The sequence below is a fragment of the Cuculus canorus genome, chromosome 3, assembly GCF_017976375.1.
Source record: "Cuculus canorus isolate bCucCan1 chromosome 3, bCucCan1.pri, whole genome shotgun sequence".
NCBI lineage: Eukaryota > Metazoa > Chordata > Aves > Cuculiformes > Cuculidae > Cuculus > Cuculus canorus.
In genome coordinates, this window is record NC_071403.1 from 54,286,392 (window position 1) to 54,301,286 (window position 14,895).

The window sequence follows — 14,895 nt, forward strand, 5'->3', positions numbered from 1 at the left end:
AGAGCTCACGATCTCCGCAGGGAGAAGTATTCCGAAGGAGCTAGGTGAGCACGCAAGGGCAGAGGATGCTGCTGGGACCCACCACAGGGGCAGGCAGAGGATGCTGCTGGACCCACGGCCGGGATTCAGAGGATGCTGCTGAACCTACCGCCGGGATTCAGAGGATGCTGAGACCCACGGCCGGGGAGGGTAGAAGATCCTGCTGGGACCCACGGCCGGGATTCAGAGGATGCTGAGACCCATGGCGGGGCAGGCAGAGGATGCCGCGGGACCCACGGCTGGGGCGGGCAGAGGATGCTGCTGGACCCAGGGCTGGGATTCAGAGGATGCTGCTGAACTCACGGCCGGGATTCAGAAGATGCTGAGACTCATGACTGGGATTCAGAGGATGCTGAGACCCGTGGCGGGGCGGGCAGAGGATGCTGCGGGACCCGCGGGGGGGCGGAGGGCCGGCGACCGCCTCCGCGGGGCGGCCCCGCTGCAGTGTCCCGGCAGCCCGGGAGGAGGAGACGGCGGGGCGCGCAGCGGGGCAGCCCCGCGGATCCGTACGGCGGGCTGAGCTCCGCGCCCCGCCGCTCCCAGCGCCCCCAGCCCCATGGCGGGGCACCTGGCCCCGCCGCGGCCATGGGCAGCCCTGCTGCTGCTGCTCGCCGCCCTGCTGCCCGCCGCCCACACAGGTAGGCAGCCGCCCCGGGAGCCCGCGTGGATCCGTGCGCGGCGGGACGCGGGGTGATGGGCGCTGCGGGCACCGCGGGGCACAGCCGTGCCGGGGCAGAGGCACCTCGGGGAGACCCGAGCCGGGGTGCGGGTGTGTCTGCAGAGCCGGGGCGGTACGGGGGCACGGAGTCATAGAACGGTTTGGGTTGGAAGGGTCCTTAACGGTCATCCAGTTCCAACCCTTCTGCTGTGGGCAGGGACACGTCCCACCAGACCAGGGTGTCCTGGCCTTGAACACCTCCAGGGATGGGGCAGCCACAGCTGGGCAACCTGTGCCAGTGCCTCACCACCCTCACAGTGAAGAAATTCCTTCTTATGTCTATGCCTAAATCTGCCCCTCTCCAGTTTATACCCACTCCCCCTAGTCCTATCACTACAAGCATTTGTGAACAGTCCCTCCCCCGCTTTCTTGTAGCCCCTCCGGGTGCTGGAAGGTTGCTGTAAGCTCTCCCCGGAGCCTTCCCTTCTCATCCCAGTACAGCTCGGTCGCTCCCGGGGCAGCTCCGGGGCTGCAGCCCGCAAGGACGCTCCCGGCAAGCGGGAACTGAGTGCAACTGAGGGAGGGCTGCTCCCCTTTTGCCTTTAGCAGGGTGTGCGTTTTTCCCTCTGGCACGGGCTGCCGATCCCTCCGTCCCGTCTGGGGTTGCGGGGCTGGCACCGGGCACCCCCCGCGCTGAGCATCTCTTTGGAAAGTTAGGCGAGATCCCTCTTTTCTCCATTCCCGCCGTCGGAGCCGTGCGGATCGGAGCCCTGATCAGCCTGGTCGAGGCTGGAGCTGCTGTCAGGATTCCCGGGAATCTTAGCTCGGGAAGTGGGATCGTGGTGCGGGGTGGCAGATCTTCCCATCCTATCCTGCATGGAAGCGGTGTACATTAACTGCAGCCCGCATGGCATGGTCTGCACCGCGGCAATGCCCAGTCCTGGATGTGTCTCAGCTTGCACCCACAAGATCTTTGAGCCAGGACAGGCATAGAGGGACACAGGGAGGCATTTCAGCACCAGATTTTGGCTGCTGGGGTCACAGTGACCGGGGCAGTATTGGGATACCTGCTCCCTGGCTCTGGGCACAGTGACTGCCCCATCCCCAGCCCGATGGTGCAGCTGCAGAGGAGCCAGCCAGGGACCGTGGCATCTTACACATCCGGCAGCTCAGGGCTGGACAGGACCTGATGTTACATGTGGCTCCTGGTGCGTTTTAGTGTGTGGCTAAATAAACCGAAAAGATCTACTTGATCTGGAATAAGGAAAAGATTTTTGAGCCTGCTTTGGGGACCCTGTGCAGCTCACTCCTGGTGGGCAGCGTGCACAGTCGCAGAGTAAGTGGCAGAGTGCATTTGGAGGAGGCTGATTGCAGAGCAGTTTTGCTAGCAGGTGCTAATGTATCCACTGCTGTCTCTCTTTCCACTCTGTGCCCATCCAGGTTACACCTGGGACCGGTCCTCAAACGGGATTTGTGCTCTGGCTGTGGGAAATAGAGGGGGAATTGGGTCTACTGTCCCTGGGGCTGCTTGCTGTCAAGTGGAAGAGGGAAGGGAGCAAGGGAGTTCATGTGCTGATAACGTGGGCAACCTCCATGCGAAGTGTTGATAGCCTCTGAGAAATATTGTTAGCTGTAGAGCACAGACGGGCTGTTGCTTCTCTGACTGTGTGATGTCTGAAGTGATTCAGGGGAGTCTGAAACTTTATGGATGTTACATCCAAAATTTTCAGTACAGTCTTTCTTCATTCACAGTTCCACACCAATGTACTGTAAAACCAAGCCAATCTCTGGACAAACCCAAACGTCTTGGCATAGTACTGCATAGACTGTGTGCTTCCCTGCTACGGACCTCTGGAGTGCACCAAAACCTGCTTGAGGGGGAACACTGTGCTGTTAAGCCCTGGAAGGACTTGGGTGTGGGCTGCAGATGTGCTCCTTGTCCCTAGTGGTGTGCTGGCCATGCTGAGTGGTCACCACTTTCCTTCTCCAATCTAGAGAGTGTTTTATAAGCCACTAAACTCAGGCTGTGCCCCAAAGAAGTGCACTTAGGAGGGTTAGCAGGTGCTCAAGTCTTTTCTCATGGGTTTAAAAACTGTTGCTGAGTGCCTTTTCTGCTCTCAGCCCTGCTTCCTCATCTGCTAGCCTTGTTTGAAATGGTCCCTACGTGTTCTCCTTTCCTCACTTTTCCAGCACGTGCTTTGTCCAGATAACCTGTCCCAAACTCACTCTGCACTTTGGAGTTTGCCCAAGTACCCTGTCTGGGAGATGGGGAGGCTGCCTTGGCTCAGCAGAGCCAGCAGAGGGACTCCAACAAGCGAAATGAAAGAGCCCTTCGCATTTTGTCTGTGAAAGAAAGAAAAGTTTTTTCCCCAGTGAAGGTCTGGCACTGGGCTAGTGCTGTCATTGACTTTGCTTCTGTTTATCAAAAAGGAAAGCCAGTGTGGTGCCTGTGCCTGGGATTTCTATGTGCCATCTCTGAGACCGAGAAAACGTAAGAGATGAGTGTTGTTCTGGACTCAGTCTAGGGGCAGATCCTATTCCTGTTTCGCCAAGAGAGATTTTTGTTGCTTGCTGCCAGATCCCGTGTGTGGAAGGATGAACAGCACGTACTGACAGCGCAAAGCAGCCCTCCTGTAGCAACCGTCCTCAGCTGCTTTTATACAAACAATATTCGAGCATACCTGTGGCCAGAGGGAGAGAGTCAGGAGGAATGTGAAGAAGAGGCTGAGCTCCGAGCAGAAGCTTTGCAAACAGCAGCAGTCACTCTCATTTTCCATCCTGGTCTAGATTGTGTGACATAAATAGAGAAAACAGAAGAATCTCCAAGGGAATTTTCTACTTCATTTAGCTCTAAGGAATGTATACTCTTAGTTATTTAGGACAATGCTTTAATGATCTTAACTCTATAGCTCTGTACCAGCCTCTGGGTGTGTCAGAGGTATGAAAGTCCTTGTACCGCCCTAGTCTATGATTCCAGTTCTTCAGGCAGCACATGGATCGAGGTTGGCTGACCTCATGGTTAAGAAGATGCATTTAGAAGCTGAGCTGTACAGAAGGAAAATAGAGGGAGGCTGAGTAGATCATGGAGCAAAACTAAGACATGGCATGCTTTCTGTCTGTTTGCAGAGGGAATAGGATCTTGTTTGAATGGTACAGGGCCTTGAGTGAGCATTCTTATGCCCCAAAAATATACTTCCCTCTTCAGACACATTCAGTGCTTAAGTGACATTCCTCATGCACGACACTGAATTGCTAAATCTGGCTTCTGAGTCTCAAGATAGCTGAGACTGGACTTCACGCCTGCTCCAAGTTTTCTGTAGCCATTTACAGGTGATCCATTATCTTCAGATTAATAAAGCAAAGCAGAAATTTCACCAGGCTCAATTTCTGGTGCTCTTCTAGGACTAATGGTTTCTCCAGCTGAGAGCTGTGTCCATTACTAGGGAAGCACTCAGATGTGTGGCAGGGGTAGCATGAGGATGTACTGGCATCAGGCATCGGATCTCTTAAATTTACACTGCTCTAGTTCAGGTGTAACCAGGACTGGAACCTTTTCCTGATCAAAAACTCCAGAGTGAGCCTGTATTTGGAGCCTGATTGTGATCCCAAATATTCAAACACCTGCAGCAAAACCAGCACCTTCCCACTCCCTCATCTCCCAGTTATTGCTTGTTGCGTGTCTGATTTCTGCTAAGGGGGAGGAGGGAGCATGGATGTTTAGCTCCTGTAGACCGCTAACGCACTCAGCAGGTGAAGTGGTCGCTTCTGCAGAGGGAGTGGTGTAGACATTGATGTGCCTTCCTCTTGGGAAGCTCCACACTGCTGTTTTCTCCCTGAAGCTACAGGCATACTGTGCCCTTGAGAGGGCAGTTCCAGCCCTGCAGACAGTGCAGGATCCCTCAGGCAGATCCTGCTGTTGCCTGTTGAGCTTTTCTCCTCCCCTTCAAATCACCACTTGCCTCTTCTGTTTTACAGCCCTGCCAAGAAGCAATGATTTCACTGGTGTGTTACACTACAGGATTGTTTTTATTTCAGTGCAACTGAAATTTTATTTGCTTGGAACTATGGTAGTGTTTGTAATTCCGTAAGATGAGAGGTCACTTCACCTCTCCAGCCTGTGCCCCTGCCCAGCACAGCAGAGAGCGATTTCAGAGCAGTGAAATCCAGAAGGATCTTGAAGATCTTGAAGCTGGGGAGATCCTTTCTTTCTGGCTCATGAGGAGCCCAAGCTGAGAACTTGCATTTTGGCTATGTTCGCACTGACACCATAGCCTCTGAGGACTGGTATGGCTTACATTTTCAGGGCAGTATAGGAATAATGGATCTTTTGAAGAAATGGAAGGTCATCTGGAAGATCTTTCACTCTGCGTGACCCCGTATAAAGCCTTTGAAATCACATTTACATTTTCTTATATGTGTTTGCTATACTACCGCTGGTTCTGCTGTGCTGTTGGCTGCCAAACCTACGGTCTGTGTTGAATGTTCACAAACTGTGGTGCCAAAATAAGCACAGCCAAGATCAAGACAGTGGCTTAAAAAGCACAAAATTTAAGAAACAAGAAGTACTGAGGGTTTTTGCTTTGCTGTCTGTTCTGTGAATCTCTGGAACATACATTTCTAAGGTTTCCTCCACACCCTGGATATTTAGGAATTTAGAGGGATGGTATGTTTTAATCTGCATCTCCACTGCCTGCCTCTTACCAAAGGGGCACACAGACCAGCAATTAGACCAGGGGACTTTGTGTGTCTCTGTACCTGATTAGATGGACTCCTGACACTCTTATCACAGCTCTTGCATTTTTTTCTTACTTGCAGGCACCAGCAGCATTTGCCTGCAGCATCTCCTTAGTTAGATTAATTTCCTTTGGGGCTGTACAAGCACCTGGAAAGTGTCAGGTTTCCCTGGTTCCTCTTTAAACTTTAGACAAGCTTGTAGTGAAAAGGAGTTTTTTCTATGGTGGACCACAGGGCTGAGTGCTTAACTGCTATACCGGTGTCAGAGTTAACAAGAACAACATCAAACAACTATACAGTAGCTCCATCGTTGTGTGGTCTTGTCATGCCTCGGGACAGGGGAGGTTGTGCTGATAGCCCATGTGCCTTTGGTCCCAGAAGCACCTGAGCAGGCTGCTGAGGTTCCTCCTCCTCCTTTGTCCTGGAGGAGATCCTGATACCCACCTCCCTACAGACAGACCTTGTCCTGTGGCCTGCCCTCCTAAGGCACACGTCTCCTGGGTTTCTCATACATGTAGCTCTGCAGATGCCATTTCGTCCTCCTTGGTTCCTGGGACTGCTCTCTGGGATGTAATGTAAGAGCTTCTCTTCTCCTTTGCCTGTCAGAGTTTCTGTAAATGTATGTTCAGGCTTCCTTGTGTGTTGTACAGTTCATAGCATTTTGGAGATGATTAAAATCTGTGTATGCTATGTGTCCTGGGCAGCAGTCACTGTACCTTGCTCTCATTGAACTTGTAACCCCTGGCCTGCTGTTAACTCTTCATAGATTAAACCTGTGCTGTGGGACATGAGATTTCTTCTTATACGCCAGGTTGGGGTGCGTAACCTGACAGCGCCACAGCCCCATGCTGCAGTAAAAGCTGACTATGCTTCAGTGCCTCTGAAATTGGTCTCTGTGTGTGGCTCTGTTTTGGTGTAGGTGGTTGCATTTGGCAGAGTTGGTCTATGTTTAAAGCAAATAGCACCAAGAAGTGGAGAAACAAGGCAAGGTGGAAGAAAGATTCAAGTCATGTAGATATTATGTGCTCTAAACAGAGAACTTTTCGTAAACAAAGGGAATATTGTTAGTTGTATCAGATGGAATGCTGAAATCCTGTTGGAAGGAAGGCAGTCCAAGCTTCTCACCCTGGAAGAAAACCCAAAAGGTATATCCAAATTTAACTATGTATGTATTAGAGGGCTGTCTGGAGAAGTGTGTGCTTTCAATCACTCCTTTTCAGTGAGTAACTCGATCATTGAAACAGCTCATCATTAAAAAGAGCAAATTACCCTTTGAGGACTGTGAAGTTTGTTCGTATTTCATTGTTCCAGCACAACTATTTCACTATTACTCAGTCTTGAAGTCCTCTTGGGCATCTCGCAATGGTCCTGGTTCCAGCAAATCTTTCCGACTGCTGTATTCTTCTGGCATTAAATGGATTATTTTTCCACTGGAGGAGTCAGTTGTTCTTAATATATACATCTGCTGTAAAATGAGGCAACTCTTCAAATAGTTATTTGTTGTAATATTTACCGTATAATTGGCTGCAGTATTTTGGCTGAAACATTTTTTGGGGAAAAAGTGCAGAACGGCTGGAGCTGGAATGTTAGTTTTTTCTTGTCTCTAAAAAGAAGATAAAAATAAGAAACATTGAATAGTCAACATAATTGGTTGTGGCACTTCGTAATGAAGTGCTTTATCCCTTCTCTCAGAGTGGCATCGTTGGAAGGGTATACATGGTGAGAAGGGGTTTAGTTGGTAACAGGCAACAACTACTGAGTTTACCTTAAAATTCCTGCAACAGAAAGCAGCAGTTGTGATGGGCAGACCATGCTGCGTGGCTGGCAGCTCACAGCGCCCAACCCAAGTTCTGCTACCCACCTGACCAGCCCCCACAGAGCCCTTGGATGCTCCTCTCACGCTCTCCTCTGCTGGCAGCCTTGGAAGCAGTGAGCCCCGTGGTTTGCCCTCTGGTCCTTGCTCTCCTGTAGCAGAAGTAGCCAAGCCTCCCATTTTCAGCCTCAGGAAGTCAGCATCTGCTTTTGCCTGTGTTGCTGAGGTCTTTGCGCTAGAGCACTGCAGCATGCACGCTATGGCCTGATAGATGGAGAGCTGGATTTAGTTGCTGTTATTCCTGCTGGGTAGTGTCTACTTTCACGTGGCAGCCCCACTGACATACCTAACAGCATCAGAATCTGGCTCTGCATGAACAGTTGAATTGCAGTTTTGCAAGGTCTGAATGCCTTTCCGTTTCATCACCTTTTGAAGCCATGCCGTGTTTGGTGACATAATTGTGTGGTCTTTAGCATCAGATGCTTTGCAGATGGCCCCACAGCTCACGCACGCAGGGGCTGTGGCAGTGTGAAGCTGATGGTGGTCCAGGGAATTGGCAGAAGGCTTGCCGCACTCTGCAGGAGTTACGTGGGTTATGTGTTTGCAGCCTCAGCCTCTGTGTCAGCTGAGCTTCCTGTTGGCTTCCTCCTCCATATGATATTGGTTTGATGTTTCTGGTCTCTCCAAGTAAACATATTGTAAACAATTTAAGACTGAATGGCAGTGATGGAAAGGCTCCATCTGACTCAGCTGGACTGAGACTTCAGCCTGATTTCATGTTGCAAGTATTTTTAATATGCATATTTGGTGTCAGAGGTGAGCTCGGGATCGCAAGACCTGGTCTCGTTCATAGGTCTGAGACAAACTTTTAAAGTGGCATCTCATCTTTCCTGACCTCCATTGTCCCTGTTTTAAAAATGAGTTGAATGCTTTTTCTGTGCTGTGGTGTCGGAGAACTGCCCAACCTTAGCCACTGTTCTCTTCTACTTTTCAAACAAGAAGTAATGACTGAAATCTTTTGTGAGATGCTCAGTAGTATCTCCACAGGGTTTTACCAAACTTCAGTAAGACAATGTTGGTTTTGTACTGTCGTTGCATTTAGCATCCCTGCAAAGTAGTAAGCTGACTGTCCCCTGAGGAGGACAGTCAGGGTTGCGTGGGTTCAAGTTCCCCTCCATGACTCAGGACACAGGTCATGATGTCATCCCTGCTGTAGACTCCCTCTTGTCTATTGTGTATTGGACTGTGATTTGTGATATGCTTACACAAATGCTTATCTGCTGTGTGATGGTACTCCCTGAAATCACTGGACACAGCTGAAGGATGTACATGCATATAATTTTGCTGGATCGAACCTGCAAACTGATGTGGCTTGGTGTCTCCCTCCCCAGTCTGGGGATGTTAATCCAGCTGTTCCACAGAACAGTGCTTGAGGATAAATTCATCTTAGTGATAAGGTCAAGTTTCTGTGGTGAAAAAGACTTTGAGCAGAGGCTTGAGGAGCCTGAAGTTGTAGAGAATCCCAGCTTTCCATTTATTCCAGTCAATAAACTACCGAGTCTGCTTGGGTCTATTTAGAAAGTGATTTTTAATTTCTGCTTTTTATTGACTTCTGTATTCCTTAACTTGTTTATTTTGCTAGTGAAAAAAAATTTACTATTGATCTAGGTGTTTGCTGTGTCGTAGGGTCTTGCAGCAGCTTTGGTGATGCTGAAGCCCTGCCTTTCAGTGTCAGATCCAAAGGTGTATCTATGCAGAGGAGAAGGAAAGAACTGCGCTCAAGACTACGTGGCTGTAAATACCTGAATGTCTTTTTCCTCCCTGATGGCCTACCATGAAAGTATTGAATGGCATCCACATTTTGAAGTGCCTGGTGCTTGCAGACACCGAAGAAATTGCTCTCTTCTCCAAAAAAGCAAACCCAAGAGAAAATGAAACAAATCAGGAAAATAAGCTCTTCTGTGACAGCACGGCCACTGTATTGAAAACCTAGAAAGTCTAAATCTTAAACAGCAATATCAACAAGCCAAATTTTCTTGTTAGATGTGCATATTAATATACTGCTTTTGTTTGCAATGTGATGATTGCTGCGTCAGAGTGCTGAGTTCCTGTTCTTCACTCTTTATGGGTACTCCGAGAATATGAATGCACGCTTAAATTGATGTTGGGAGCACTCAGCAGACACCGTGTGTGTCTTCACGAAAGCTCTCTCCAGTCAGGATCAGAGCTATTTGGTTTCAGTTGCTGAGTGCAAGGTAATACCTGTTTATTGCCACGAGATGTCTCAGACCATACATGCTCCTCAGCTGCCCTCAAAGCAGTTCATTCTCCACCGCAGGATGTGCCATGCCCATGGAAGTGCTGATTGCTGAGGGCCAGACACCTCTGCAAACAATCTCACTTTCTTCTCCAAAAACAGCTGTTTAAATCAGTCTCAGGGAGGAATGATGAGTGTTATGAGACACTGTGGAGTTCTGCTCCTGTTTGGTACCATGCTGTGCAGGTCAGCCTGGAAACCTGCAGCTGATGATGTGACATGGGAATGGAAATTAATATGAAACCTTGGAGGGGGGGAAATAGATTTCAGACCACCAGTTTAGTGAGGTTAGAAGAGAAATGGCTTTGTATTGGTGTACGTCTTTCTTTGCAGTGGCGACCGGCCAGCTGTGTCTCACTGCACTAACGCGGTGCTACACAGGAAGGCTGGTGTGGGCACAGCTGCGTTGGCACAGTGGTGGAGTGGGAGCGCATCTGGGAGAGGATGATTTCCACACTCCCCACTGGGAATGGAGGGAAGCAACTATCTGTGTATATGTCAGGGGCAAGAGAAATATAAAAGGAGTTTTCCTTTTGCACCAGTAGGGAGAGGGGAAGGTTGTAAGCCTGGTGGAGAGAGCTGAGGCAAGTGGTCAGGATGGACTTCAGGGACTGATGGGGTAAGCTTCAGAGTAACTGATGAGTCAGCATGGATATTTCAAAGAAGAAGGTGTGTCTTAAAGAGCAGGGGATTATTTTTAACATGTTCCCACCATTCTATCTGCTGCTTTCCTTAGGGAGAAGCAAGTTTTTTTCTGAAGGCTGGAGCCCTGCAGAACAAGCTGCTAATAACTACAGTGAGGGTGGCAGAAATAGACCCTTTGAATCCCAACATAAGAGCCTCCATAAAATTATCCACAGGGTTTGCAATACTGTTTGTAATGAGAAAGGAGCCATCTGGCTTTTGCAGCGAGAGTCTTCTTGCAAATACATATTTTAAGCTGCTTCTGCTATATAAATACATTTTTTTTTTTAAAAAAAAAACTTTTTTTTATGCTTCCAAGCAGTCCCTGTAAGAAACTGATAAAGTAAATAGTGAAACTATGAAATGCCTGCAAGAGCTTTTGAGTAATTTGGGGGCCCTCTGTATAGAAGGAAATCACTGTGTATCAGGAAGCTTTGCTGCTCTAACAAAATGTTTGTGCTTCTGAACTGTAGCAGATGGCCAACCCGTAAGACCCTAGCAAGTTGCTTAAGTTACTTGTAAAGCAGTGCAAATTTCTATGCCTTGCTAGTAGCAGCTAGTGTTGGTTTGAGGGATCCAAGTGAGGGCTTTGTCTTTGCTATCACTATGGGTCTGCTTTGCCAGTGTTGGCCCTGTAGAAAATCCAGATCCAGACTGCCCATAACTATGTTAAGCAACACCTCCTTGCATGCTATGCAGATGGAGTCAAAGCCCTGTGGTGGTAGCAGATGTTACTGTCATAGAAATAAGGGTTGATTTTCAGCAGGAGCTCATTATAGGGACTGGCCAATGTTGGTGGTGGGATGTTCAGAGCTCACTGCGTTACTTCTGAACAGCGGTGGTGCCAGCTCAGTGTCAGAGGGTCACCTAGCAGCAGTCAAAGAGCATACTGTATCAGTCCACCCTTTTACTCCACCTCTCTTTCCAAATTTCCCACTTTGGATGTTCAAACAAGGATACACGCATAAACGAAAATCGGAGTCCCTGCACATTAGTAATGTATGGCTTTGGCAGGCTGCTAGCTATGGCATGTTGAAGACTCTGTAAGTCTACCATGGTCCTTCTTCAGACTTGCTCTCCTGGTTTTGCAGAGGCTTTGTCGACATGAAGGGTTGATTTCTTCCCTGGATGCCCCTCTTGCTGTATATCCCACTGATCAGAGGTGCTCTGTGCTGCATGGGAAAAAGCTGCAGGTTTTGCACTTCAGCATTGGAGGCCAAACCATCTTTGTAGATATTCGTATTTTCAGTTCTAGATATCCCTGGACTAAACCAAGGAAGATGACATGGATTCTCGTTTACAAACTTCCAGAGATGCGAGGGCTGCATTTCAATATGTTCAGCTGCTTTTCAAGGATATTAATTGGGTAAAATCTTTGCTAGCCATCCCAGGTAGTAGTTGACAGACCATGATGTGTAAGTTGGTGTGGTGATTCCAAGTGGCTGTTGCCATTTGTCTCAGCCATGTCTGCTCAGTTATGACAGGACTAGTTATAGGGTAATGTGTAATATAGCCCAGGGCTTTGCATGAAGCCGTTGCTTTGAACATGACTGCAGAGGTTTACCTTTTGAAAATGAAATTAAATAAGAAGGTTGCTCATCAGTAATGAAGATCTGTCTCTACCCATTTCTCATCTGAGCCCAACCTAGTGCAGAGCTGCTAAGAATAGCAATAATACCATTCTGGCCATTTCCTTGGCATGCATTTTATCTACTGTCTATTGGTTTTGAACTTTGGGAGATGTGGAGTCTGTGCTGCCACCTTCCTTTTCCAGGGTACAAATCTACATATGTACTTGTTGAAAGATCTACAATAAATAATGTGGAATAAAGTTATTTAGAAGAATCAGAGCTGGTGTTATTTCAAGACATGAATTGTGAACAGTTCTATATTACAGGTGGATAAATAATGTTTGAGAGTGTTTACATTTTCTGTGAAGAGGAAGAAGCAAAGACTGTGTTATTTTAGGATGTAATTTTTCCAGTCCCAGTGAAGAAACTTAATCTGCAAGAACTGCTAAAGAAAGAGCAGAGACTAATGTTGAACCACTGCTTTGCTCTTAGCAAATCTGTACTTTGGGAAACTTTCTCAAGCTTTTCTGATTTATGAAAGCTTTGCGATGTGAAATAAAAATGGGGAGTTTTAACTTCTTTTTGCTTCAATGCATGATGAAGCTTGAATTCCAACTCTCTGACTTTGTGAGTCTGAGGCATTCTTGGCAGTTTCTAGTGGAAAGTTGAACGTGCACTTCAACTAGAGATGGAATAGTAAGGCTTTACATAAACATGCGAATCTCTGGTAGATTAAAAAATTTGTGCTACTTTATAGGGCAAGGGAGCAATTTCACAGAATCACAGAATCACACAGAATCACCAGGTTGGAAAGGACCTATTGGATCATCGAGTCCAACCATTCCTAACACTCCCTAAACCATGTCCCTAAGCACTTCATCCACCCGTTCCTTGAACACCTCCAGGGAAGGTGACTCGACCACCTCCCTGGGCAGCCTGTTCCAGTAGCCAATGACTCTTACTGTGAAGAATTTTTTTCTGATATCCAACCTGAACCTCCCCTGACGGAGCTTCAGGCCATTCCCTCTTGTCCTGTCCTCTGTCACTTGGGAGAAGAGGCCAGCTCCCTCCTCTCCACAACCTCCTTTCAGGTAGTTGTAGAGAGTAATAAGGTCTCCCCTCAGCCTCCTCTTCTCCAGGCTAAATAACCCCAGCTCTCTCAGCCGCTCCTTGTAAGACTTGTTCTCCAGCCCCCTCACCAGCTTTGTTGCTCTTCTCTGGACACGCTCCAGAGCCTCAACATCCTTCTTGTGGTGAGGGGTCCAGAACTGAACACAGTATTCAAGGTGCGGTCTCACCAGTGCTGAGTACAGAGGGAGAATAACCTCCCTGGACCTGCTGGTGACCCCATTTCTGATACAGGCCAAGATGCATTGGCCTTCCTGGCCACCTGGGCACACTGCTGGCTCATGTTCAGTCTGCTGTCAACCAGCACCCCCAGGTCCTTCTCTTCTGTGCAGCTCTCCAGCCATTCTTCCCCCAGTCTGTAGCGCTGCATAGGGTTGTTGTGCCCCAAGTGCAGGACCCGGCATTTGGCCTTGTTAAACCTCATGCCATTGGTCTCGGCCCAGCAGTCCAGCCTGTTCAGATCCCTTTGCAGAGCCTCCCTACTCTCCAGCAGATCGACACTTCCTCCCGGCTTAGTGTCATCTGCAAACTTGCTGAGGGTGCACTCAATGCCTTCATCCAGGTCATTGATAAAGACATTGAACAGAGCTGGACCCAGTACTGAGCCCTGAGGAACTCCACTTGTAACTGGCCTCCAGCTGGAGTTAACTCCATTGACTACCACTCTCTGGGCCCGGCCATCCAACCAGTTTTCGACCCAGGGATTTTGAGATAAATTGAGGTGGCTTTAGGGAGAGGTGTGAACCAACCTACCTCCATGTAATACAGAGCCCTTAGGGAGGGTGATCTGGTGAAGTGTGTGATATGCATAGAGGAATGAATCAAAAGCAGAGCCACACCATCCAAACTGCCAGTGCTTTGGATCCAGAGCTAATCTTTACTTCAGAAATGTCTCATTGACCCACCACTTTTTTTTTTTTTTTTTTTTTTTTTTGTGAAAATCCCAATTTAGGTACCTGAAGAACATTTGAAGCCATAAGTTTTTAACTAGTTGTACCACATGTCACTGTTTGCACAAATGAATGAAGTAATCCATTTGTTGGGTGTTAAAAGTGCCCAAGATGAATGTTTTTCTCAGAGGCTCTGAAGTGTGGAGATGTACAGGTGGCTGAGAGTTGTCATTCTCCCCCCACAACCCAGCACCCTGAATCAACACAGAGAAGGTTAGTGTTTGTCCCCTGTTTTGAGGATCTGCCGTATAATGTCCTAGAAGCCTAAAGCTGAACAAGGTTTGGAAGAAATTAGGTGTTTGAATAGGAGTATTTCATTAAATGAAACTAAGCATGTAAAGTGAGTAATATGAACTAAGCATATAAAGCTTTGTGCTTTATGGGTGTGGGTAACCACTGTTTGATGAGATTGCAGTGAAAGCTGGTGCAGATAAGAGAACTGATCTGGCTGCTGTGAACTTCCGTAAACCTAGTCCATATTTCCTGTCAGGATAATTATGCTCAATGTTTTCTTCAGCCTTTGAAAGATATAGGCCCTTATTCTTCACTTGACTGCCTCTGTAATGTGCCATTGGTTTTAACAAGATTGCACTAACATGAAAGCAAAGCAGTGGAGTGAAGATTTCGGTTCATAAGAAGTAATCCAGGTGCACAGCATAAAGATACTGCCTCAGTTTAGTTAGCCTCCTAATGAGCAGTGCAATTTTAGTAGGTGTATTTTCCTCCCCGGAGATCTATGGCCATACCTGCAGGAAGCAGGACAGAGGTTGGCTCACGGGAGTGCATTCTCTAACTCTGACTTGCGTACCCTGCCAACCCACTTCAAAGCTTGCTCATGCCGCTGGGTCTTGGGGAGCAGTGGTGGAGGGGATGCATGACAGCCTAGAAACAATACTCTCTCTTTTTTAGTACCTTGTTTGTGGACATTATTTGAGGCCCACCTTCAGAGGAGCAGGCTGGCTCACCTGCATGCCATCCATACAGGGGTGGGCATAACTGTG

At 48.2% G+C, this 14,895-nt stretch overlaps 1 protein-coding gene across 1 annotated transcript in view; it reads left to right on the plus strand.

Annotated features, from left to right (window-relative positions):
- The first annotated feature begins 496 nt into the window (after positions 1 to 496).
- Positions 497 to 14,895, plus strand: part of FNDC1 (fibronectin type III domain containing 1) — a 72,912-nt gene continuing 58,513 nt past the window's right edge. Inside the window, exon 1 of the mRNA XM_054063571.1 lies at positions 497 to 677. Within this exon, the coding sequence (XP_053919546.1) occupies positions 596 to 677 (82 nt within the window). The 5' untranslated portion in view covers positions 497 to 595. The remainder of the gene's footprint in view (positions 678 to 14,895) is intronic.